The 26,913-nt window shown below is 48.4% G+C and overlaps 1 protein-coding gene across 2 annotated transcripts; it reads right to left on the bottom strand.

Annotated features, from left to right (window-relative positions):
* Nucleotides 1-262: 262 nt before the first annotated feature.
* SCNN1G (sodium channel epithelial 1 subunit gamma) lies at nucleotides 263-26,260 on the bottom strand. 2 transcript variants are annotated; one of them, XM_082362502.1, is made up of 13 exons: nucleotides 26,147-26,260; nucleotides 22,447-22,794; nucleotides 20,168-20,477; nucleotides 18,217-18,407; nucleotides 17,115-17,218; nucleotides 14,405-14,568; nucleotides 6,268-6,366; nucleotides 4,609-4,726; nucleotides 3,956-4,034; nucleotides 3,810-3,867; nucleotides 3,563-3,621; nucleotides 2,112-2,187; nucleotides 263-1,821 (listed from the first exon to the last, which is right to left on the bottom strand). In XM_082362502.1, exons 2-13 carry the CDS (start codon nucleotides 22,761-22,763, stop codon nucleotides 1,441-1,443), a joined length of 1,956 nt encoding a protein of 651 aa, XP_082218628.1. In that variant the 5' UTR covers nucleotides 22,764-22,794; nucleotides 26,147-26,260; the 3' UTR covers nucleotides 263-1,440. The 2 variants fall into 2 exon arrangements, with proteins under 2 accessions (XP_082218628.1, XP_082218627.1); XM_082362501.1 differs by having other exon boundaries at nucleotides 26,152-26,241.
* Nucleotides 26,261-26,913: the final 653 nt, after the last annotated feature.

The following is a 26,913-nucleotide window of genomic DNA, read 5'->3' as shown; positions in this document are numbered from 1 at the left end:
TTAGAATCCCAGCTCTGCAACTTCCCAGCTGTGTCACCCTGAGCGAGTAACTCAACATTTCTATGCCTCAGTTTCCTCATCCATACAGTGGGATACCCACTTACTGTGCTAGTTCAGGGCTTGGCGGGTATTTTTTTCTGTAAAGGGCCAGAGAATAAATACTTTCGGTTTGGGGGGCTGTAGAGTTTCTGTTGCAGCTACTCACCTCTGCCAGCCATGGTAGCACAAACTCAGACACAGACAATGAGTGAACGAATGGGCATGACAGTGTTCCAATAAAATTTTATTACGGACACTGATATTTGAATTGCGTGTAATTTTCAGGTCACAAACTGTCCTTCTTTTGATATTTTTAATAATATTAAAAAAAAAACCCCCAAAACCATCCAACTCACTCTTAGGTCACAAGCAAAAATAGGATTTGGCCTGTGTGTGGTCGTTTGCAGTCTCCTATGCCAACCTCTGTGAGTGCTTAGGAAGGCAGCCAGAACACTGCTCCTGAGCTGATATTGAGCACCTACTATGCGCTTAACACATGTTAGCTATTATCTCCCTGGAAGGCGTGAGTACGTCAGGAGGCGGCTGTCCGTGGCTGGCTTGTCGGTGAGGCGCAGGCCATTGGTGGGGGTACGGGGTCTGCCCTGGAGGAGGAGTAGCTGAGGCGGGTCATCAGGAGATAATCCGTTATGCCTCGGGCTACCACTGGACAGTAGTGTCCAACAGTGTCCTTTACCTGGCCCTTCTCTGCTCGGGGAAAGGGCCCAGAGCACTGGCTTGGCTGCTCAGAATATGTCCCACGCCCCCCCTGGAGTGAGGACCTCCTGTCACACCCCCCAGGCTTCCCTCCAGTACACCCTTCCCCTCTGCACGCTCCAAGCACTCTGGGCCAGCTCCTGCCTGAGGGCACAGAGCAGACCTCGCCCCCATGTCAGTGACTAAGCAGTTTATTCAAGAACGGCTCTGGGCCTGGAGCTTCCTCCTTCCTATCTTTGGCACCAGGCAGTGATTGTCAGGCCTCAACACCTAAGGTCACATCCTTGGGTCCCAGCCCAGGCTGGGGGAGTGGCTGAAACCCCCAGCTCAGGGCTTTGGAGGAGTCTTTCTCTCTGAAGATCTGGCGGAGAACTCGGTCAGGCTTCACTCCTGGCCTTTGTCCAGGCCGGCCGCGTTTCCTGGGCCCCATCTGTCTCGGTAGCAGATGTCCTAAGGGTTTGGGCTGCAGGAACTATCTCATCCTGGGCGGCTGGGAGCATTGCTGGGTGGGGTCCAACAGTCCCCTGCACATGCCCAGGCCCCGCCTTGTTCAAAAGAGACCTGTAGTAAATGTCTCTGAAAAGCCCAGAGGGGGTGCAGAGGATCCCCTCCGTGTGCAGGAGACAGGGTCTAAGCTTTCAGACCATGGCTGGCGGTCCTGGCTCGGTCTTTCTTCCCCAGCCTGCCTCAGGACTCAGCTGGCACCTCAGTGTCCGCAAGCTGGCTGGGGAAGTCCCTCTCCAAGCGCAAGGTGTTGTATCTGGGGGGCGGCGTGCCCGGCACCTGGGCTGCTGGGGCTGGAGGCAGGCACAAGGCAGAGGTGAAAGTGGGCAGGTCATCGTCTATATCGAGGCCCAGGTTGTCCCGGCCCTGAGGGCTGGGGGGAGCCTCGGGCCAGGGGGGTGCCTGTCTCCGGGCCCACCACTCCTTGGCTTTGCGCCACTGGTGGCGTGCGACGATGGAGAGGGAGTCGACGAGGAAGACCTCGACGATCTCAATGACGCAGACGACGGAGCAGCTCATCCACAGGCCCAGCTGGCCACCGATGTTGGACAGAAGCATCTCGATCTGCAAGGGAGGCCAAGCCAGACTATCAGGAGGGACCCCCGCCAAGCTGGCTTCATGCCAAGACCCCAGTTCCCAAGGGAGTCACTGGCTAGCCCTGGCCCCAAACAGGTTTGGGGGAAAATGGGGACAGCCTTCCTGTCTCCTCTTACTCTGCCTGATCTGAGGCTTGGTTGGCCTTTGGTGGCCCTATGAGCTCAGGCTGGATCCCCACAATCTGACTCTGCTCCCCAGGGCCAGGCAGATGCGTACACTCGCAGACCCGGGACAGATCCCAGAAGGAAGCCACTCACGCTGTTGGCAGGGCTCTCCACGATGGATCTCTGGTTCAGGTCTTTGTAGAATATCAAGAGTTTGGCCAAGTCTGTCCTGTAAAGATTCCAATAGGCGGGGCCAAGGTGAGTTGGAGGCCTTTGTACTCTACCAGATGGACAGCCTCTCAGCATGGCTCTCTCTCTCCTGCCCAGCCCCCAGCACGGACCAGGCTCTGAGCTCCACAGGGTCTTAGAACCTGGTGTATGGGTTTCCTTCTGCACCACAGAGCACACCTCTGGCCTGGGGCTGGTTCATTCATTCACTCAAAAACCATTTCCCCACCTGTAGACTAAGTTCCCTCAGCTGCATTCCCACAGCACAATGTTCTTCATTAAACCTTGACATTGTAGTTGTTCGATTGCAGTCTAAAACATGTACGGGAGACAGGCAAGTGGTGTAAATGGAGCGAGGCAGGCTGGGTATAAGGTCATAATGATAATAACCATAATAACAGCTAGCGTTTACTGACCACTTCCTGTGTTGCCAAGCACTGGAAGAACCTTATGTGTTCCAAGAAACTTATGTGAGTCAACTTATTTAATTCTCACAACAACCCTATGAGGCAGGTATGTTTTAATCATACCCATTTTACAGATATGGCAACTGAGACACAGATCGGATAAGTAACTTGCCCAAGACTACACAGCTCATGATTGGCAGAGCTGCTATTCAAACCTAGAAAGATCTGGCCCAGGGCTGGGCACTGTGGAGACAGTAGTGGCCCAGAGAGATGTGGGTTCACACGGCAATCCCCCCACCCTCTCCCATCTTTGTCTCCATCTGCTGAGGTCCCTGAACTCTGCCCTGGCTGATTTTTGCTAAAGGTCCCTTGGAAGTGAATTTTGATGTGGAAAATTCAAGTGGAATTAGAAGCTGCATGGCTCAAAAGGAGTATTTTTCCAAGTGGGTCAAGATACATCAGGAAGCCATGAAATAAACTTACTGGGTCATGACCAGTACCTTTTACAAAATGAAATAGGAAAGATCAGATTGCATCCACAGAGAGATTCGAAATTTTTATCAACTGATATGGGCACTAATCATTCAGAATTGTGCTGTGACCAATCGGGATGGATGTGAACAGTTGGTTTGGTACCCGAGTGTGCAACATTTGAGAAGCAGCCCGAATGCATTGTACGTCATAAGGGAGTACTGTTTCATGACAATTTTATTTCAGTTATGTATTCAATGGGCCACAATGGAGAAAGTATTTTCATACTGTGGGTCATGGTCAAAAAGTTTGAGAGCCCCAGGCCTCGAGCAGGGCCTGGCTCATGATAAGAACTCAGTAAATATTTGTTGCATAAAGAAATGAATGAATGAATGAATGAATGAATGAAAAGGAGAGCGTTTGGCACTGAGGAATCAAGTGAGGAGGCTGGGGCGGGGGCTGGCAGAAGCAGAGGAAGCAGGGCGGAGGTCAACTTACTTGTTGAGTTTTTTCTTTATTTGGCCTTGGTCCCAAGTGAGAACGGACAGCAACCATTTCTGTGGTGGAGAAAGAAGTGGCCTGGGGATGCCCGGAGGGGCCAGAGCCAGCCTGTCTGCCCTCCCCTCTCAGCCCCAGCCCCTGACCCAGGCCTCCCCTGTGGATCACCCCTGAGGCCAGAGGACACAATCAGGACATGAGGTTCCAGGCTGAGGGCGCCAGGGGGAAGAGCGGACAGAGAACTCACCTCGGAAACCTCAGATGGCCACTGCGCCAGACTGGTGGTCAGCGTCCACTCCTTAAAGCTAAGTGGAGAAGGGCATGGAGTGAGGGTGGGTGGCCCGGCCCAGCCCAGCCCAGCCCTGCTCATCCCACTGCTTTGGGTCCACTCACCTGCAGGCTTCCTTGCACAGCGCCTGGCAGCCCAGCTCTTCCCGGACAAAGTCCTGGTGCAGTTCGTAGTAGCAGTACACTGAGGGACAGAGTGCAGGGTGGCATGAGCTTTGGGGTCACAGGGCCCTTCCTAGGGTTTTCCAGTGGTGCCCCCATAGTCTCCTTTTAATGATTTCACCTTCCACTTTCTACAAACACTAGTTCTCTGGAATCAATTTCTGGCTTGTGATTTTGAGAGACAGAATACTGCCACAGCTAAGAACATGAGTTGGGGTCGGGGGCAGGTTAGCAGCCCTTGCTTTGGGTCTAGCTTTGTTGCTCCCTGGCTGTGTGACCTTGGGCAAGTTGCTTAACCTTTCTGAGCCTCAGTTACCTGTTCTGTCAGAGGATACTATCAATAGTTCCTACCTCCTGGAGTTGACAGAGGTGGTCAAGGTTTTAGCACAAGCTGGGGTGTAGCATTTGTTCCTTAATCAGAAAGTAGAATTCAAGCCAGGCTTCACAACAGGAGTGAAACTGGTTGGTGTCTCTCTATCAATATCTCCCTCAGGCCAAAGGCCATAGGGGCAGGGTCCCGGGAGCGCCTTAGCTATTGCCAGGGCTGGGCTGACCCCGCTCCTGGGGTGTGGAAGGCGGGGGTGGGTCTCACTCACTCCAGTTGGGGTGCTGCTGGTAGTTGCAGTAGTTGGCTCCCCGAGGTAGAGGCTGGCTGAACTGGGCACACCCACATTTCTCCACCATCTTTGCCTGGAAGCACGAGTGAAGGCAGATCTGAAAGACAAGACCCAGGAATTCCCTTAACCTCCTTGCACGTGGATGCCAGAGACCCCCTCCCTACATCCCTCAGTCGGAGAAGTTCAGCTTCCCACAGCCTTGGCAGACAGCATAAATGTACCCCTCATGTCACAGCCGATAGGGCCACAGGGACAAAGCTAGAAAATTTATTGGGAATTTAAACAGACGTGGAGGCCAGGTTGAGCTAGAGCTGCAGTGGTCATTTTCCATCATGTAAGTGCTGACCCAGAGATAAGTGGGAAACTTGGAGCAGGTGCTAAGAAACAGAGAGAAACAAACCCAGCCCCCAACTTTCTGATTCTCAGGTCCAAGCCCTCCAGGTTGGATCCCTGGGGATCATAATATCCATGAAGCTTATAGCATAAAAGCTAACGGTGTGGGCTCGGAAGGCAGGCTGCTTGAGTTCAAATACCAGCTGTGCTACCTCCCAGCTGTGTGACCTCAGGCAAGTTACTTAATCTCTCTGATGCTTTGGTTTCTTCATTTTTGAAATAAGTATAACAAGACCTACTTCATGAAGTTGTTGTATGAATTGAAAGATATAAAGTGTTTGTAAATGGTAGCCTCTCACTAAATATTATCCAGAGTATCCTTCCAACGAGCTGACCCCCCACCCCCTTTTTTTTTTTTTTTTGGTCTTGAAGTCAGTGTGAATGTGTTTCTATTTCTTACAAGCAGACATTGTCTGACTACTAGTCTCTTTTCACTCAGTGTCTCCACCACCCCTCAGCTCAGCTCTGGTGGAAGCTAGTGGACTCAGTGCACTCAGGGCGCCTGGTCCTTTTGTTCTGCTGGGATGATTCTCATTGGCTCTCTTAGTGTCCTGGTGGGAGGTGAAGGGCAGACTGCCAGAACAGGAGGCAGTGTAACAGGTGATCTCACTCAAGGGTTGACATAGGTAATACACTAGCGGGTGGTGGAGACCACGGGGAACCAGAGAACATGCCTCGTTTGATAAGGCCACTCCACCCACTGTTTATCCTGTAGGAAAATGGGTCCAATGTTGCCAGATCTTGTTTTTCAAGAGAAGCTAGAAATCTGGGTTTTCTTGTGAAATTCCCTGACTTTTAAACACCATCCAGAAAAACCAGGTGAGCAGGGTGGAAGGGACCTGGGAGCTGCCACTTAGCAGCCCCTGATCCAATCCAAACTCCCCCGGTGACTGCTGAGGTGCACACAACTTGCCCAAAGCCATCAGCGGGTGAAGGGCACCCCTCACCCAGTGCCTCTCCCAGGCTGCTTCCTCCTCCGGTCCCTCACTTGCCAAGACCCATTTAGGAAGTGGATCTCAGCTGTACATTCTGTTCCATGCAAACCTCAATGAATCAATTAAGCTCTGGTTACAGATGGATTGAAGAGGACCGGAACCAGCTGGCATCATTTGCCCTTGAGGTCCTTGGATGAACCCCAGGATTCTAACCTCAGTTCCCAGTCCCAGACACACCCCAGCCTATATATAACTTTGTTTCCTGGGTCCAGGCCACAACCCGGGGCTGGGTGCTGCCTCCAGCCTGTACCTGGAGGGAATACGTAGCATTGTAGATGTTCGTGATCAGCACGTCACTCCAGTCCTCCGTGCACTTGCTGTAGGGTTCACTCAGCTTGAAGGACTCCGTCTGTAATCACAGCAGCACACATTCAGCCCTGACCTCCCCCAGGACCCAGACAAGGGGCATTTCTAGCAGCTTCGACGAGCTGAGCAGCTACCCAGTCATTCATTTAACAAATATTTATTGAGCACCTACTAGGAGCTTGATGCTATTCTAGGCACTATGGAATCCACAGTGATCAAAATAGACAAGTTCCATGCTCTTGTGGAGCTCACATTCTAGTGGGGTAGACAGATGGTCAAAAAGCAAATAAATCATTTTGGATCTTTTTTGATAGTGATCAATGAAACTGTGTAGAGAGACGAGAGGGGTTGGGAGGAGGGGGCAGTCTTCCCAAAAGTGGTTAGGGAAGATGTCTTTGAGAAAAGGACATGTTGGCTCGACATGGAATGGCAACAAAGAGCTGGACTTGCCAAGAAAGGTAGGAAGAGGATTAGGCAGAGGGAGTAGCAAGGCTGGAGGCGGGAGAGGGCCAGGGTGGCCGGAACGTGGTAAAAGGGAGAGCCGTCGCTGGAGATGAGATCAGAGAGGGATGCCAAGGCCAAATCATGGCGGCCTCCTAAGCTGTGCTGAGAAATTTGGGTTTGGATTTGGTTTTCAGAATGTAGTGAGCCACTGGAGAATCCATGGGGAGGGGCTGGAGGGATTAGAAAGATGAGCGGTGACTTTGCTGCACGGGGTCCTTGTCTCAGTGAAGGACTCATTTCCTACCCTCTTGTCTTCTGGTCCCAGAAGTTGACTTGAAAAAATGGACTTTCTTAGAGAGGACCAAAGAATACCCAGCAGAGCAGAATGATACCCTGATCAGAGGAGGTAAGAGCATCGTAACTCACTGTTCGAAAGCCTTATTAAATTATGTTTTATTATAGCTTACTACGTTTGGTTCTAGCTTCATATTTGTCACTGCAAAGGAACAATCCAGACAAGCCAATTAAGAAAAAAAAAAAAAAGGGTAATGTCTCCCAAGGGGGAATAACAACTGAATATATTGTGACCATATCATAGCTAGGATTTGGGGTGTGTGTGTGTGTGTGTGTGTGTGTGTGTGTGTGTGTACAGAGAGTTTTGTTTTGTCTTTTATGAAATGGGGAGGGTAAAGGGCAAATGGATGGCAGATTTATGGGAGGGAAGAAAATTCTTTTTCCTTTGAAGAGTGGATGAACAGAGAGAAAGGTGATTGGGTGGGGGGAAGGAATCAAGAAGTTTGGCGCAGGTAGAAACTACAGACATCTCAAGTGGCTATAATCTCTTTCTGTTTGTATTATAATTCATCTGTTGACCCATTAGTCTCCCTCAATTAATTGCAAATTAATTTGCCCTCCGGGGCAAAAGACAGTGCTCATTTTAAAACGTTTAAACAGAAGAAGCAGAGAAGAAAGTAGCCTAGCCGTCTGGTTTCCTCTCTTTCCCCCGGGTACCCACTCCAACAGGTCAGATCTCAATCCTGAGATCCAGACACACATCACACGTTCACTTTGCCCTGCAATGTCCTTTTCTCACTAATGATAAAGAGTGAGTGTCTTTCCATGTCAGTACAGAATAAACAGACTTGCTTCATTCCTCTAATAGCTGGGTAGGAAACTGATTTAGAGCCTCTAGTGCATGCCAGGGCTGGGCTGGGATCTGGGCACGAAGATGCCAAGCAGTGGCTTCCCTCGAGGGCACCTCCATTCAATGCTACCCTCTAAGCTTCTCCAAGCAGCAGTCTCCCTGATCGGATGTCCATTGGAGACCCCAGGCCCAGGATGTCCACAGAGCCTAGAGTGTCAGCTACGGACTCTATCTGCCTGTGGGGAGAATTCAACACCCTGGCATCTAGGGGAGAGGGTTCGTCCACGCAGGTAAGCCCTGTGCAGTTGGCAAAGGTGGCTGAGGCTCTTTCTGCTTTGAGAACCAGCCCATGGACCACTTCCAGAAAACCGATTGTGAGAAGTCATATTGTGATTTTTATGCTTTTTGAGTACTCAATGGCCCTTTACTTTGCAACGATGCTTATCAAACTCAGAGCTCCTGGGTTATTCAGGTTACTTCCTGAAACACCTGGGGCTGGGGCAGATGGGGCAAATGGCCTTTTTAGAGGGGAAGAGAGGTCTTTAGCTTCTCAAAGCCTCAGCTAGATGAACTTGGACAGAGCCCTGGCTTGCTCTCGCTCTCTCTCCCCCGCCACCTTTCACTCCCCCACTTCACTGTCAGTTTACCAGAAGTGCTGATCTGGGCAGGGTGGGGAAACATTTTGGCTTCTGTCCTGACCCCTAGGGACCCAAAAATGAGAATGGGTATATATGTATGTGTGTGTGAGACTGTGTGCAAGTTTAGACGGATAGATAGATAGATATGTGTGTGGCATGCACAGGTATGTGTAGGTGTGATTAGGCGTCTGCGTGCACATGTGTTGTATGTGGGTGTATGTGGGAACAGGACTCATTTTTATCAAAATGAGGTCCTATCTGCTTCCTTCTGAGAATCCTGGGGGAGGAGAGCAGTCGCACAGAGTCCTTAGCTCCCCTCTTTAAAGGTATGAACTGTGCCAGGGAAAAGCCCAGGTGGCAGCAGGAGGCTCTAGGTGGAATTACGGGTGTTTTAACTCTTTTTTCTTTTGTTCTGTTTTTAAATTGTAGTAAATTATAAAAGTTATTTGTAATGTTATAAAATAATTTATAGATATAAATAATTATAAAAGTTATTTTGACGTTTCTAATCAATGGAGGAAAAAAGAATTATGCAACATATGAAGTTAGGACTACTTGTTAAGAATTTGGAGGAATTCTGCATTTCACATCCTGCAGAAATAAAATTCTAGTGGGTTAAACTATTAAATGAAATAATAAAATAACTGGAAGGAAAATCAGCTCAGTATCTGATCTCAACGAGGGAAAATCCTCAATAAACATAATGACTAAAGAAGAAAACAAAGATTTTGACTATGTAAACATCTGATGTTTTTGCATGTGAAAAAGCATAACGAAAACTAAAATGAAAGCACACACTGGGAAAGATATTTGCAACACATATGGCAAATAATTAGTACTTTCTATATACTATATGGAAGAGATCAATATCTTACTCAATATCTCACTCAGAAGGGTATCACGAGGACAAGAAAAATCTTCCCTAACCCCTCTTTTTGGTTCAAATATTTTTCCTTCCCTTCACATCTCTTTTCTTAAAAAAGTGTATAGTAATAGCCAATATTTTTGGAGCACCCAATACATGTCAAGCACTGTTTTCAATTTTCACATGAATCAACTCATTGAATTCTCACCAGACTATGCAGTAACATTATTATCATCCCCATTTTACAGATGAGGTAACTGAGACACAGAGATCACACAATCAAAATGAAAAGCTGGGGTTTGGACCCCAGTTGTCTGGCTCCAAAGTCTGAGCCCTTAATCCCTGTTATACATATGCTTGTGAAGAGAAGTGTGTGCATGCTTTAAGATAAAAATGTACAGTAGGAGGATTTCCCTGGTGGCTCACTGGTTAAGAATCTGCCTGCCAATGCAGGGGACACGGGTTCGAGCCCTGGTCCAGGAAGATCCCACGTGCCGCGGAGCAACTAAGCCCGTGCGCCACAACTACTGAGCCTGCGCTCTAGAGCCTGCGAGCCACGACTGCTGAGCCCGCGTGCCACAACTACTGAAGCCCGCGCACCTAGAGCCCATGCTCTGCAACAAGAGAAGCCACCGCAATGAGAAGCCCGTGCACCGCAACGAAGAGTAGCCCCCGCTCGCTGCGACTAGAGAAAGCCGCGCGCAGCAACGAAGACCCAACACAGCCAAAAATAAATAAATAAATCTTTAAAAAAAAAAAAATACAGTAAGGTTTGCAATGACAGTGAAGTCTCGCCCCTCTCCGGGGCCTGGCTCCACACTTCCCTGGGTGAATTTGCCCTTGCCCGCTTCCTCGTCTCTCATTCGTGATCCAACCCATTGTACTTTGGTTTCTGTTCCACTCCTTCCACTGAAAACTGCTCTGGCAGAGAACCGGTGACCTCTTGGTTGCCCAACCCAACAGCTTTTGCCCTTTACCTCGCTTGACCTCTCAACTGCGTTTGGCACCTTAGCTAATACCTTCCTGGAAACCCTCTTCGTTTCTCTGACACCAACCCTTTCCAGCTTCTGCTGCTACTTTGGTCCCTCTATTTCTCCATTTTCTTTCTGCTCAGCCCTTAAACATTTGCATTCTGTCTCAGGTCTTGGGTGATGGCATTTCTTTCCAAGTCTAGAATTACGCTAGATGTAACCCCACCCTCAACCCCGCCATGGCCCCCGGATTTTTCTCCTGAGCCCCAGGTTCACAGCATCTATTGGCAGGACGTTTTCACCTTGATTTCCCAAAGGCACAACAACTTGGGTATGTCCCAAACTGCAGTGGTTATCTTCTCCCCCAAACCTACCCTTCTTTATTCCCTAATTTAGAACCTGGCACTTCCATCCACCCCACTACACAAGCCAGAACCTAAATATCAATCTAACTCCCCCTGGCCTTTCCTCAGTGACCTCGGCTGTCAAACCCTGTTGCTTGTAAATATCTCTCAAATCCATTCACTTCTGGTCATCCCCACAGCCATTGCCTCAGCTAGGGCCTCATCATTTCTTTCTAGTGTTACTGTAAATATTGCGCTGTCTCCAGTTTCTTGATTGCACTTCAGCCAAAGTGGTTTTTCAGAATGACTCACTACATGGCTTCAAATCCTTTCTGCGACCCCTTTGTAATTGCTATGCCCTTTGTCTGGACTAGCCTTTCCTGATACTATTTGCCTGACAATTGTCCTTTAAGAATCCATCACCTAGAAAGCCTTCACCAAAAGCTTCTGTCCTGGCCCCCAACCATCCATCCATCTATCCAACAATATTTACTGCGGATCTACTACGTTCTAAGAACTGAGCCTGGGAACAAGATAGAGAAGGTCCCTGTTCCCACAGAGCTTGGACCTGCGTTGCAAAGGTATGTTATCTTCTCTTAAAGGTGAATCTTTGAAGGTAGGTGCTCTGTTGTATCCATCTCTGAATATCCAGTGCTTTGGACACACATGCCTCAGTGAATGAAGGAAGATTAGTTAACCAACTGCCTAACAAACTGAGTCTACCAGTTTAACATGCCGATCGAAAGTAAATAAATAACTAAATAAAAAATAAATAAGAAAGGAAGGAAGTCTAGTTTGTTTGGACTTATAGTAGTGACTCGCTGGTGACCTCTCAGTAATCCCTAGTTTTTTTGTTGTTTTAAATGCTCATAAATCAGAACTAGAGCTTCCTGACCCTGCTCTGTGGCTTTGATTTTGTATATCTCAAATTAAGTGTAGCAGAAAACCGACCCATGTCTTTGTTTACCATCATTGCTAAAGAGAGCATTTGCTTAACAGTGTGATGGATATTTTTCTAAGCTCAGAGAAGAAAACCAGAGGGCAATTCCTTAGTTCTTGTACTTTCCCAAGCTCTAAGTTTGCAGATACTGCGAGAGGCAGAAGGTCAGAATGTGCTGTAAATCCCAGCTGCTTCTTCAAGGTATAAAACTGCCTGAGAAATGTTGGATCAAAATGTTCACTATTCTGATCTGGGAGTTTTGTAATCTGCCAGCGAACAGAGGAATCAGAGACCTGGTTCCTTAAGTAGTAAGCTAAAGGGACTTCCCTGGTGGTCCAGTGGTTGTCTCCGTGCTCCTAATTCAGGGGGCATGGGTTTGATCCCTGTTTGGGGAACTAAGATCCCGCATGCCACACGGTGCGGCCAAAAAAAAGGTAGTAACCTAAAGTCTTTTCAAACTACAGTTTGAGCAGGTTGGGGCTCAAGATTTTTCCTTGGGCAATCAGCATTCACACAGCCCAAGTTGGTACACAACACTTCTCATGTTGGAACAAATTTCCCACATTGAGCAAAGCCACTAAATGACACGGCTTCACAGATGTGCCAACCTGATGTTCTCTCTTGTCCAGGGTTGCCCTTTGATGGGACATGGTGAGGCACCGAAGCCACAGATGCCAGTTTATCCTCTCTGCTGTCTCAACTTAAATACCACTTCCTCAGGAAAGCACCCCTTGAGCTCCCCTCTTCTCCCTATTAAAAAGCCCTAAATCAGGCATCTCTGTGATATGCTCTCATGCATCCTGTATTTCTCCTTCTCAGCACCTATGATGATTAGAGTTAATCACCTGTGCAATTTTTTGTTTGTTATTGATTCTCTCTGCTAGACCCTAAGTTCTAAAACGACAGCGACAGTCCTGGGGACACTGATGTAGCCCCAGCATCTAGCACACAGGATGTGCTCAGAAAATGCTTGTTGAATGAATAGATGATGGAGAAATATACAAGCCCCAATGCCCACCATATCACTTTATAACTCACCCTGAAGCCATCATTTATGGCTGTGCTAAAGCTTTGGTGTCATCCTACCTTTACTTTCTCTTAGGAAGACACACTTTTCTTCTCTCATTCTGAACTACTCAGGTTTCTAAAGCTGAGGTTCCTGAGTTTGCGGCCTCTTGAAATGACCACTGGAGTTTGGTAAAAATACAGATCCTTGGGCTCATCTCTCAGAGATATTGATTCAGCAGATCTGAATCTACAGATCGACAAGTTTGGAAACGACTGTTCTGGAGGAAAAATTTATGAGGGATGAAGGCTAAGATGTTTAATTTGGGATACTAAGGTTGGATATAAACAAAGGCATGAACAAAGAGTCCACAAGGAGATTTTTTCCCTCCATAAATAGGTGATAAAATGCCACTAAGAATGGCTGTCAAAAATTATAATAGATACCATTTTTTTCTTGACAGATTAGCAAAGATTAAAAATTGGTTAATACCCGTGTGGGTACAACCTTATTGGAGGGCGATTTGGCTAATATGCATACTGACTGATATACTTCTGGGAAGCAATCGATGACTACACATCACATTGCACCATTGCTTTTAGTTGTACCTGGAAACAATCTCAAGTCTATCAACAGGGAATTGCTTCAATAACTTATCCACACAATGGAATATTATGGGTCTTTAAGAAGAATGAGGCAGAATCTACATGTGTATTCATATGGAACTATTTCCAAGCCATAGTATCAAGTGAAAAATGGGGCAGAACAGTATCTTGTATTTACATGAAAGGAGAAATGCTTATACCCGCACACACATGCTTGAAGAAGACTATCACATCCCTGGCGAAACACAGAAGCAGCAGCAATAGTCTCTGTGCAGAGGAAGGAGGGAACCAGAGGTCAGGGATAGAAGGGAGATACATCTGCATGGTATGCTCCTTGTATTGTTTGGGTGTTTTACTTTGTGCATATACTCCCTTTAAATAAGTACTTAATAGTTAATTCTATTAGATAGAGCAAGAGACAGAGACAGAGAATGAGAGAGTGAGACAGAGTGAGACAGAGACTGGCATAAAAAGACCCCAGGCCTGCAAACAAGAGACTGTACAAGCGTGGCCAGGGGCGTCTAAGCACATTCCTCGCCTTGCCCTTCTGCTTCCACTGGGCATGACTGACTCAGGGATTGGAGTCTGCAGCCCAGATGTGCTTTCGTTGACAGGTATGAGTGTTCTCAGCACCTAGTGAGGTCAGAAAATGTCAAAGACTTGAGGGGAGTGGCTCTCGGTAAATGAGGTGAAACTGATGGAAGTAGGATGGTCCAAATAGACCTTTGATGGCCCAATGCCTTTCCAATAGTGGTTTACATGCCCCAGTGGCCTCTAGGTGTCCCAGAAAGGTGTTAATCTGCTCTATTTATACCAGTGACAAATACATAGTTAGTGTCTGACCAGCACAGGTTCCATAAATGCTGACATTTGTCTCTGGAACAAGGAAGGTTCCTTCAATTCTTATCCAAAATGGCACCCTGTCCTTGTTCATCCATACAAAAGATACAAAGACAGCCTTTAGTATAACTACTAGAATGACCACTGGGTTAACCACTGGAAAGTACTGGACCATGCTTCCTTTTGAAACCAACACTCTTTTCCATAAGCTGCACCTCACTGGTTATCCTTCAACAAAATCTGTCCTCCTCACCAAGCCGATGGGAATCAGAATATTCTCTTACCAGGTGCATCCCTATGGAGGTGGCCATGGCCGTCTCAATCTCTGTTCCCACATCCTCGATGAAGGGGTACTCATCCTGCCGATGGACAATCACCTTAGCTCCAGTGGAGGACACCAGGAAGGGGTTGTACTCCTCTTCGTTTATGTACAAGATGACCTGCAGCCCTGGGAGGATAAGGCAACCTGCTGTGGTCAAAAGCCAGGAGAACATTCCCTGGTGGTAGCCTACCTCTCCCACTGCTCTGGGAGTCTCAAAACCAAGACCCAGGCATTTCCCACAAGTGAAAGGTAGACAAGGGTGAGACTGGAAACTCCAGCCTGACTTGTTCACTGCTCTGTCTCCAGGGCTTAGCACAAAATAGGGCTCAGAAACAGTGTCACTACTGCAGGTTTGCTAAGCATAAGGAAAACTACTACCCTGCCCAAGACATGAATCTCCATGTGGTCCTTTGAGATGGGGAGTTCTGCTGGGCACCCAAAGGGACACACAGAGCTGTGGCTGCCTAAACCCTCAGGGAGAGACACCAGTGGTGAATCCTAACTCCTCTCCCTGCTCCCACTTTTTTGTTTTTCTTGCGCCTGCAGTCTAATCTGAGCCCAGCAGCTAGAGGGACCTTTTAAAATCAGGAATCAGATCAGGTCACTCCTTTGCCTGAAACTCTTTAGTGGCATCTCATTGCCTACATGGGGATGCCGTAGAATAAAGTCCAGAAACCTGACTGTGGCTCTCAGGGAGATGATGAGGCCTCCCTCTTCATTCCACTCTCCCCTTGCGTCACGAAGCTCCAAGCACGCTGGTCTTCTTTCTGTTTCTAGAGCACACCGAATCCATTTCCTTCTTGGGGTCCTTGGACTTGCTAGTGCCCAAAATGCTCTTCTATGGACCTTAATGCGTATTTTCCATCTTTAAATAACCCTCCTCCCAGAGGCCTTTCCGGACCTCCTTATTTGAAATAAACCCCCCATCTCAGCCCCAGCCACTCTCTCTACCCTGGTGCTGCTTTGTTTTCCTCATAGCGCTCGCTAGGATTGATAACCAGGTAATATCTATGTGCTTGTTCACTCATTTATCTGTCTCTCTGCAACAAAATGCAAGCTCCCTGAAAGCAGAGATGGCATCTGTCTTATTCACCACTGTGTCCCGAAGACTTGGAAGAGGACCTGGCATACAGAAGACACTCAATAAACATTTGGTAAACAAATGAGAGCAGGGCCTATATGAATTGAAAGAAGAGAACTTTGAGAGTTATTCTGACTTCTTCTATTTGTAAGTAAAGGAAACAAAGCCCAGAGTGGGGAAGTGATTTGCTCAAGGTCACACAGCCCACATGCAGCAGAGCCAGGATTGTGCAACAGTTCCCAGACTACTTCTTCCCACTGACGTGAGTGCCCTGAATTACGGTTTCTTGCAGATTTGGTAAGAACACAGAGAATACAGTAACAAAGATGAGGAATCCAAGTGGGTTTTCCTCCATGACAAGACCTTGCCTTTCCTTGTAGGAGCATATCTATATATCAAATCATGTTCAATTTGTTTAGGACCTTTTAAGAATTCCTTTTGTGGGTAAACCAGTCCAGTCTGTTGAGTTCCTGCCTTCTCTACAAAAGTCACAGTAGTAGAGTAGTAGTAATACTAATACTGGAGGTAGTAATTATTGGTGGTGATAGTAGTAGCAGCAGCAATGGTAGTAATGGTAGTAATAGTAGTAATGACAACCACATCTAGCATTTATTGTGTGCTTAGTGTGTGTTATGGACTGAATTTTGTGTCTCTCCGAAGGTTGCCCCCTCCACCCTATTCATATGTTGAAGTCTTAATCCCCAATGTGATTGTATTTGGAGATACAGACTTTAGGCAGGTAATTAAGGTTAAATGAGGTCATAAGGGTGGGCCCTAATCCCATAGGATTAGTGTTCTCATAAGAAGAGGAAGAGACAATAAAGCTCTCTCTCTCCACAGAAGACAGGCCATGTGTGGACACAGAGAGAAGGTGGCCAACTGCAAGCCAGCAAGAGAGTCCTCACCAGAAACTGAATTTGCCAGCAACTTGACCATGGATTTCCAATCTCCAGAACTCTGAGAAAATAAATGTCTGTTGTTTAAGTCACCCATCTGTAATATTTTGCTATGGCAGCCCAACCAAACTAATACAGTGTGTATCAGGTCTTATTCTAAGTGCTTTTTATATTTTGTCTTCTCAATTACCTCGTATCATTGATACTATTATTATTCCCTCATTATAGATGAAGGGGTGTAACTTGCACTGGGTCACACAGTGAGTGGCAGAGCTGGGTTTTGGCTCCGGAAACTGTCATCTTAACCAAGATAAAGGTGTGTTTGCTTCCCTAATCTCCTGTTCAGCACGTCTAGATTTAAGCCCATCTGGAAGCTGCCTGCCCAACATTACTCACTCCAGTTACAAGCTTAAACCCAAGTGGTTTCCCTGGGAGAAGAAACCCCAGGGTTGTCCCTGTTGCTCTCTCAAACGCAAAGAGGAGATGTCAAAAAGGAAAACAGACTCTGATAAAGAAGGAAAGAACCGATATGGATGTTGTTGGAAACACTGCAAGAAGAGAAGTTGTGCCCCAAGTTTCTGGCCAGGTGGGGAAAGCCTGCATCTCTGGAAGGCCTAAAGCATCCCCAATTGTCCTGCTGCCAGCGTGCTTGCCATTAGAGCACCCCAGGATCTCCTTGGTGCAGATTTCCTTACCATATTCACTGCCTCCCATGGAGGTGCTGAGGATAGTCTCATTTTGTCCATTGTTGAATGTGTAGCAATTCCCATACATTGGATGGTGGAAACGTGTGAAGTTCCTATGGCGGGGGGGAGAGAATACAGGTCAGAAAAGGGCCGTGCCGGGAACTCCCCTCATGCACCTGAGCTGAAGTCCAAATGGGCAGTGCTAATGGGCCAGCTCTCCTTTGTGGACAATGGATGATAGACACGACTTACTTCCCCCATCTTTCCTCTGATAGATGACAAACAAGGCCCCTCATCCAATTGACACATGTTGATGTAGAACCGCTCTCTGCTTTCTGTTCTCCCTCTTAATCTTCTCACCTCCATCTCCATCCTGACTTGGCCTTCTTTGTGCCAATATATCTGCCCCCCATTTCCTCTACTCTTGAATTTCTCAGCCAACACTTGACTTTTTTCCATTCCAATTCCTAGCAAATGATCCCCAGAAAAGGAATCACATCATATGTATCCTTATACTGACTTTAGAACCCAACCTTCAGGGAGACACGATTCCAATCACTCAGTTTTTGCAAGGGTCAGTATATCAACTAACATATAGAAAGGCTTAGTATTTCAAAAGAATGAAGAAAGCCCTTCAGATAAGCAGGAACACTTTAGAATGTCCCATGACTGCCCAGTCTCTACCAGGAATCTGAGTGTTATCTTAAAGGTGGAAAGTTCTGAAAGTTCACACATCTGTACATAGACCTTTCTTCCCTCCCTCTTCTTTCCCTCCCTCCTTCCTCCCTTTCTTCTTTCCTTCCTGTACTAGATCAGTGGTTCTCACTGGTATGTGTGATGCTAATATACAAGGTTATATATCCACCATCAACTACTCTGTTTCTATGAGTAATTTAATGAATTTAAGGATATTTTGACTCTATACCATCTCCACCTTCCTCACTGACTCTAGAGCTGAGCTCCTGTATAAGTCATTTCCCAAAAGTCAGGGTCAGTGAGAAGAGCACCTGTCGCTCCCAAGACCTCTAGTTGAGCTTCGGGTGCATGCAAGGAGCCCAGCACTCAGAGCCGCTGGTCCTTGGAGCTGAGAGAGCAGCCTTCCCCTACTGACCTGGCATCACAGGACTCCCCATCAAAGAAGCAGGTGACCAGCAGCTCCTCAGCAGAGTAGCTCATGTTGATTTTCTTCTCCGGAGACACCTGTGCCATGATGTTCATGTAGTGCAGCTTGTACCACTCCCGGATGGCATTAACCCCCGAGCTGAAGGTGTAGACTGCACAGCTGGATGTGTCATTTGAACACTGTGAATAGGAGGAGACAACAGGATGAAGCTATCAGCCCTACCAGCGGCCTTCAGAAGGACCGTAAGGAACTGAAACTCTAGATCAAACACTCAGGGGAACAGGAGGGATATGTGGGGCAAGGATGGGCTACTTCTCACTTCTGGGGCTTGGGACACATCATCCTCAAGCCTCAAGGACCAAGAAGGGGCTGAGTAAGGAAGGACACAGAGCCTCACTCTCATGACTCCCTACCAAGCGAGAAGCAAAACCAGCTTCTTCAGGGTCCCCAGACATCCAGGCTTCGACTGATTATGGCTACTGAGTTCCCACCCAACCCTCACCATTTCTTGTTGGGTCAACAGTCTAGAAATCGAGATTCTAGCCCAGACTCTGCCATGACCTCTCTGCAGAATCTTGGGCAAGGCATTACCTATCCATTATTTCACCTACAAAATGTTGACCAAAATATCATCCTTCCCCACCTCACAAGGTAGTTGGGAGGACCAGCATTTAAAATACATAATAATGAGGGGCTTCCCTGGTGGCGCAGTGGTTGAGAATCTGCCTGCCAATGCAGGGGACACGGGTTCGAGCCCTGGTCTGGGAAGATCCCACATGCCGCGGAGCAACTCGGCCCGTGAGCCACAATTACTGAGCCTGCGCGTCTGGAGCCTGTGCTCCGCAACAAGAGAGGCCGCGATAGTGAGAGGCCCGCGCACCACGATGAAGACGGGCCCCCGCTTGCCGCAACTGGAGAAAGCCCTCGCACAGAAACGAAGACCCAACACAGCCAAAAAATAAATAAATACATAAATAAAATACATAATAATGAGAGTGTTATAGGGAAATTGTGGTATATTCCAGATGTTCTCATCACACAGGGCTTGAAAACTCTCCTAAAAGATGGACACCAAAGGATGGATTTTGGTATCAAGGAGAACTTTATCTTATATAAGGACCCAGGAAGACTTCAAAAAGGCTCAGTGATTTAGAGAAAGGGCCATTTTTCCCCAGGATTTGCAACTAGAGCCATGAGGTCTCACAATCAGCAACCAAGACTATAAAGTGGAGGTAGTTCTCATCTTGCAGAGGTGGCTGGGGCACAGAGAGGAGGGTGATGGTTGAGTTTGGCCAGGAAGGCAATGGAATTCATTTTTGGTGAATGGCTGCTTCTTCAGAGTCCCTCAAATGGGACCAAGAAGGAGAGATGAGAAGTCAGGCTTTAGCACCTCGTGAAGGCAAGTACTGCTGGGAACGCTGTGTTTCTGCTGCTCATTATCTATTTTCTTCCTTCTGGTATCTGCACCCCAATTTTACTTTGGTAGAATTTCCTTCCACCCTTTGGATACAGTCAGCTGAGACTGTCCATCAAGATGTCCTACCCTATGTGAGCCATCAGGTGACCCAAACTTGGCCAATCAGATAGCCCCCAAATGGGATCTGAATCCATTTTTATGGTTGGATTAACAAAAAGACTGAAAACAGTTGAAGCTTATTTAATCCAGTAGCAGTATCTGAAACGACTTTTCATCATTTCTTGCCACTGGGATCCCTGGATCTTCCCTAATTTCTGTCCTTCAGGAGGCCTCCATGAGCTACTGGTTACCTTCTAAGACATTTTTATCTTAAGATTGCCTGGATCAGTTTCAGTTGCTTACAGCCGATTCACCCTGAGTGTGTTTCTTCCTGTGGGATTATAGGGCTAATGGCAAAGGAGAAACCTCCCTGGACCCACTATCCCATCCCATTCCCCGAAACCGTGAGGATGTGCATCTTACCAACTGGAATCCCACCACCTCCTTGGACTCATGGACATGCATGACGTCTGATGCCTTGTGAATGATTCTGCCACTGACTTTCCGCTTCCGTCCTGTGCGGAAGTCCCTTGCCTTGCTTGTCTCACCCTTATCGAAAGCCAGCAGCGGGATCAGGTTGAGGAATTTCGACCCTGTGCCCTCCCTGGCCGAACTCCAGGACTCTGCCTCTCGGCGTTTCCGAGATGTAATCTCTGAAAAGCCATACAGGGTCTTCAAGGTCCCTCTGGTCTCCTTTTCCAAATCGGCTAGAAGGTCCCGCACGGCACTGTACCTGTCAAGGTGGGAAGGAGCAGTCAGGGATGGGAAACCCCTCTGGCAGAAAGCTGGCACTTCCCCATGCTGCTTTCCATCAATGCGCGTCAGCCTGTGCCCATCACCCCAGAGCCCTTGGCCAAGCAAACCAGGTCTTTTATAATTTGCCCCCTCCAATGTGACCACCGGCTCAAGTAAATGGGGCAGGCTCCCATATGACCCTTGTGTGACTTCCTATGGTTTCACCTTTGCCACCACTGTCTGCTTGCTCTCAGGGTGTGTTGATGAGTTTGCCCCAACCAGCATTTCTGGAGTGGTGACTGTCAGGTGCCTCCCATAAACCAGCCACAGTGAAGACAAGTAAATAACTGCTAACCAGGAGTCTTCCCAGGGGGCAGGCTCTGTCTCTACCCAGCATACTTGCCCCTGCCCATGGGTTCTCCTCGAATCAATGCTGGGAGGGAAGAGGTATAACTGTTACCTTGACAGCCCCCAAGAACACAGAAGCATGATCTGGGAGTTGACTACATGAAGCATAACAACACCATCTTTTAATTTTCACAATACCAAATGGTCCTGGCCTCCCTCTTAACTCTCCCCACTCTCTCTCTCCCTTGCTAGGGGCACAGGCCACACAGCATAGTGACTGAGCGTATAAACTCCAGAGCCAAACTACCTGGGTTCCAGTTCCCATTCTGGTTCTGGATGTGTGACCCTGGACGAGCCATTTAGCCTTTCTGTGCCTCAGTTTCCCCACCTGTAAAATGGGGTTATTGGCAAGAGTCAATGAGTTTATTCTTTCTTTCTATCTATCTATCTATCTATCTATCTATCTATCTATCTATCTATCCATCCATCCATATATCTCTGTGCATATGTATGTATGTATGTATATATATATATATGTATATACACACACACATATATGCTGTTAAATGGTCACTGTTATTAATTTTATTAGTGTAATTATATTTGTTAATATTTCAGTCCTCTACTACAACATCAGCTGCACTAGGACAAAGACTGTGTTTGGGTCATTCACTTCCATGCCCCTGAATCTAGCACAGTGAATGACAATTTGTAGATGCTGAGTAAAAGATTATGGAACAATGGATGAAAGGAAGAAAGGAGGGGGGTGGGAAGGAGGGAGGGTGAGGTAAAGGGAGGAAAGGAGGGAGGGAGGGATGGAGGAAAGAAGGAAGGAAGAAAGAAAGAAAGACAGACTTGGAGGTGGAGAATGAGTTTAGACCTGATGTTGAGCTTGAGCTTTGCCATCAACTCATTGATGACTCTGGACGAGTTAGTTCTCTTTGAAGGTCTTCCTCCCCTGCTCTTCCCTTCTCCCCACCCTCACACCTGCTCTGACAAATTCTGCCAGATTCTGATCTGCCTCACAGATCAGTTTTCAATAATCCTGAGAAGGATTCCAATGACCCATTTAGAACAGGTCCTGCAGCAGACAATTGGGCAGTACCAAGGGCTGATCCTGCCCAGAGCCCAGTGATCTCAATTAGTGGGGCTGGGTTCGCTCAGATGAGCTGAGATGCTTCTGGAAGTCACCTAGGTGTCATGTCTGAGTCAGCCTCCAGCTCATATTCAGGGGAGAGTGAGGGTGTGAGCTTGGAGAGCTCAGGGGAAATGGCTAAGCTGGGCTGTGTGTGTGTGTGTGTGTGTGTGTGTGTGTGTGTGTGTGTGTCTCCAGGGTAGGAAGAATGCTAGTTCATTCCAGGCCCAACCACCAAGCAAAAGTGATCTTTGCAGCCTCCCTCTCTTGCCTTCCTTGAGCTAGCCCATCCTCAGAAGTAGCTGATGGGACTGAAATCTTGGTACAGATCTAAACCCTGGGAGAGGGCAGTTTACCAACACTGGCAATGAATTCAAATTTCTAAAAAGCATGATTGCAGGCTGGAGTGTGTCACCTTTGGGAGGGGCACTGGCACCTGGAGGGGGCATGACCCCTCCTCCCTGTCCCTGCTCCTGCCTCTTACCTGTAAGGATTGATGTTGCAGATGGTGACAGCAGGAAAATCCAGCTTCTGGAAGTGGACTTTGATGGAGACAGAGACGGTGTAGAAGGATGAGATGAGGAGGGCACACTGCCAGAAAATGAGGGCCACGGCTGTGAGCGTGAACAGAATCCAGAGCAGGCGCCGGAGGCGGCCACGGGACACCACGATGCGGCGGCAGCCGTGGGTGTTGGTGTTCAGACAGTACCACTGCATCAGCTCTTTGATGGTAGGTGCCTGAGGTCCCCTGACGGGCAGATTCTTCTTGATTTTGGCTTTGATCTTCTCTCCAGCAGCCATGGTGAAGATGGGACTTGGCGGGGCAGGCAAGCTGGAGGGGCAGAGAAGAAAAAGTAGGTGAGTGGGCACAGCCCGGAGGCTGGGCGCTGGGAAGCACCAGCCCTCATGTCCTCAGAGGCTGCCTTCCTCTTTCCCTCTGGCCTGGACAGTCTGCTTTGAGGCCTTGGCCCTTGCTCCAGGATATTTGCTTTTGGGCCACCACAGCTGCCAAAGAGCTGCCTCCTTCTCTTGTGGCCCCCAGGCCAAGCTGTGTGGAGGCTGGGTGGGGTGTGACCTGTGAAATCACTGCACGGTTTGCAGGACCTTCCCCCTGGGTGCTTGGAGCAGGAGCCCTCTGGGCGACCCCATCCCAATCAGCCTCCACACCCCTCTTATCAAGCTCCATCGTGATTACAGCTTCCAGGGGTCTGATCTTAGTGTCTCCATTAGCTTGCCTTCCTTAGGGCATCGTTCCTGCCTCGCCCTGCCCTCTGGTGCCCAGCTCAGCGTCTGGCACAGAGCAAGCACCTTGCAAATCGATTCTAACAGATAAAATCTGCCAAGAGAATTTACGGGCAGCCACCCTAGACCATGTCCAGTCCCTTCCCAGCCCAGCCGTATCTTCCCAGCCTTTTCTCAGCTGATTTACTGCAAGTGGAGGGTTTCTGTTTCATTTCTGTCTCACTTCTCTTTACAGTCAAGCCCTTAGTGTTTCTAGAGCACTTGATATAATAATAGCCTACAAATATTGACCACTTAATATTTGCCAGGCACCATGCCATATTTCCTTGATTCTAAGAGAATTTGGAGAATACACTTTGATGTAATAACAGCTTTGTCTGGGGAGGAGTGTTGGAAAGCAAATGACCGCGTTCATCAATATACATGCTGCACCTGAATTACAGAAACTTTACAATGTGAAATAATAATCTTTTAAAAAATGAACTAAAATAGTATATAGTCTCATTAGCCTCACAAATGCATACAGTCTCTCTCTCCATATATCATATATATAATCAATCTCTCTCCAAATATATATAATCTCTCTATATATTTCAGTTCATGTTTCAACAATGCCATAAGGTAGGCATACTATTATTACTTCCAGATTACAGAGGAGGAAAATGAGCTCAGAGAGGAGGAGTTACTTGTGCAAAATTACACAGCTAGTAAGTGGAGGCGCTGGATTGGAATCTTGCAGCCTTTATCAACATGGTATATGCTTTGAGGGGCCTGGTATTGTGCTGGGTGCTGCCCCCTCCCCAAGACAGTTAATTAACAGTCCTTTGGACTAAAGTGGGGGGGTGGAAGGAGATGGAATCCTGAGCTATTTCATTTCCAAACTCTGGGTAGGTAGTGTGGCCACTTCCTAACACTAGCATTGGTGAGCACTGGTACTGGGGAGGGGGTATATGGAAACTCTGTTTCCTATGCCTACCGTAGGTGACAGAGGCAAATTAAGATATACTCGAATTAGTAGGATAGGATATACAGGGTAGTCCCCATGCCCCCCAGAAGGCCTGGGTCTGGGACAAAGACCATAGTTTGCCCCATCACATTCTTCAGGCAGGATTCTGGCATTGAGGAAATAATTTTTCTCCACCATGAACCCATGGGGTATTATCCAAAATCAGGAGCTGGGGCAAAGGCGGGAGGCTTTCAAGTTAATGATGTTGGTGGGTTTCAGGTTTCTGATGGCAAGGATGTAGAATGCTGTGGGAGGAAGGTGAGACATCCAAAGGCAGGCAGACCACTCTAACCCTCCACAGACATATATGATCTTGCTGTGATCTCTGACCCTCAAAATTATGCAAGAAGCCTCTTGGCAAGAAGAATGTGATTTACTGTGTTTTATCATTTAAAATATTGCCCATCCTCATCTCCTCTCTCACTACAATCCAAAAGCCAAAATTAGCAAGAGTTTGTTTTAAGAAACCTAGATCTAGGTACAAATTTCCTGTTAAAAGGACTGCAACCCAGGGAAGATTTTCTCCTCCGTGAATGCTCAACAGAAAATGTGATTCTGGAAGCTTCTGTCATCACACCCTCCATTTTCTCACTGAAGATAACTCCTGGGGTCCCTCTGCCCCATCAGCCCCTTCCCCAGGACTACCTTGACCCCGGTGGATCAGCCACCAGCATTAGTGAAACCACAGGTGAAAGAAGGGAACCCACCTTGCACAGCATAAAACATATACATGTTCACACAAATAATATTTCAACTTATAAACAAAGCAAGGTTGTAGCTACCTTTAGGTTATACTGCTTGATTAAACATGATGCCCTTGTGGAAGAATTAGTAGCTGACACCCAAGCACTCACTCTTCTAAGCACTTGCCAGGTATTAACTCAATTAATTTCCACAAATATCTTCTGAGATAGGCACCATAATTTTCCCCACTATACACATGAAATTGAGACACTGCGAGGTTAAGTAGCTTGCCCAAGGTCACCCTAGAAAGTGGCTGAGTTGGGATTTAAAACCATGCCTTTAACTACAAATAAATAATAATAATAACAGTAACAACAACAGCAATAGCACGAACAACAGAAATAACAGCAGCTATCATTTATTGACCCCTTACTCTACTCCCAGACTTTCTCCTCCTACTCTTTTCACACATTACCTTATTTAATCCCCATTATTATTATATGAGGCACAGAGAAGACTGAGGTGCAGAGTTTAGGCAACTTGTCCAATGCCACACCGGGAGGAAGGATTAAAAGAATTCTCTGGAGTTCCGGGGTCCCTCATGATTCTCTGCTGCACCCCTCTCGCCCATTCCCGACCTCAACTATCCCCTAGACCTCAGTGATGGAACCCAAGCCTTGGGCTCTGGGTGCCAGACCCGCGCTCCTCCCGTGGGGCGACTCTGCAGCCCCTGCCCTCCCCGCGCCGAGAGACCGGCTGCTGTGGCCGAAGCCACGTCTGCCCCAGGGCAGCCCGCGCTGAGGCCGCCGGAGAGAACCCAACCAACCCGCTTCAAGTGTTTGCTACATTCTGCAACCCCAGTCACCACAGAGAAAACATTCCAGAGGGGAAAAGGAACGATCGCGGTCAGGTCCACGCGTCTCACCAAGGCCAGGAAGGGAATGAGCGGGTGCTGGGTGGAGAGACGAGGCGGGGCGCGGCCCCGGACACCCCAGACCCGGTTTCTGAGTAATTCAGAAACGTCTCCCGCCCCAGCTCTGCGTCCCGGGCCACGGCGAGGGCAGACAGCAGAAAGCTGGATCGAATGGGCTTGGGCAGGTGTCCCAGCATCCCAGGTACCGGGAGGCAGCCCCGGGCTGATGCCCGCTCCGCCGCCGACCGGGAGGACAGTGTCCGGGAAGCCCAGGGACCCCGAGGCCACTCCGGTGCCTGAAACCCCCGAGCTGGTGCGACCCGACCCGGCTGGGCTCACCTTACTCCGTTCCGAAGGGTCCGCGGCTAGCGTGTGCGCGATCCGGGTACGCTCTGTTCTGTTCCTCGTACAGCGAGAGCATCCCGCAGCCCCAGCGGCCAAGGCTCCTGTGGGTTGGGCCCCGCCCCCTCGGAGCCCCGCCCCTCGGCCCCCGCCCCCGCCTGCCCAGGTGTATTTCCCCAGCGGCCGAGGACTTGCGGCAGCCCAGAGTGGGCCACGATTCTGCAGCGCCCCCTGCCATCCTGAGGCCGCACTGCGCCCCAGCCCGTCCTGCACTGTGCTTTTAGGTGGTATTGCGCAGCACCTGGTGCCGCCCTGAGGCCACCCTGCACCCTGCATTCCAGATGGGTCTGTGCGGCACCTTCCTCAAGCACCTCGCAGCGCCTCCTGCTGCCCTGTTACTGCCCAGCGCCTTCCATTCTGGTCCAGTTGGGCGCCCTCCCGCCCCCACCATCAAGAGAAATCCCAAGTAGCCTCCTGCCCCTGGCTTCCTCCTGACCTGGATGTACCCTGAGGCTGCTTCAGTGCCCACCTGGGCAGCAGGGCTGTTCAGGCAGGCCGCTCATCCTTTAGAATCTTCAGCTGTCTTTTTATAGGCATTCAAGCTGAAAACAAGACATGAGCTTAGAAAATTGCAACTGGGAGGGACCATAGGGACACCTCTGTCACAGGCCCCTTGAGTAGGGAAGGACACAGACAGGGGAAGCGGTCCGCTCTTGCTCAGAGCTGCTCAGACATGCTAATCGCGTTCACGTGCAGATTCTAAT

Source organism: Balaenoptera borealis (genome assembly GCF_965194805.1).
Source record: "Balaenoptera borealis genome assembly, chromosome: 16".
In the NCBI taxonomy this organism is placed as follows: Eukaryota; Metazoa; Chordata; class Mammalia; order Artiodactyla; family Balaenopteridae; genus Balaenoptera; species Balaenoptera borealis.
The sequence above is the reverse complement of the archived record's forward strand: the minus strand, read 5'-3'. Positions and strand labels throughout refer to the sequence as shown.

Coding starts and splice junctions, on each gene's coding strand:
- SCNN1G (XM_082362501.1), bottom strand. CDS start 26,228: ATGCTCTCGCTGTACGAGGAACAGAACAGAGCGTACCCGGATCGCGCA. Junction 6,367..14,404: donor CCTCCATAGGGATGCACCTG/GTAAGAGAATAT, acceptor CTGTGATTACAG/ACGGAGTCCTTCAAGCTGAG. Junction 3,622..3,809: donor GGCCATCTGAGGTTTCCGAG/GTGAGTTCTCTG, acceptor TCTCCACCACAG/AAATGGTTGCTGTCCGTTCT.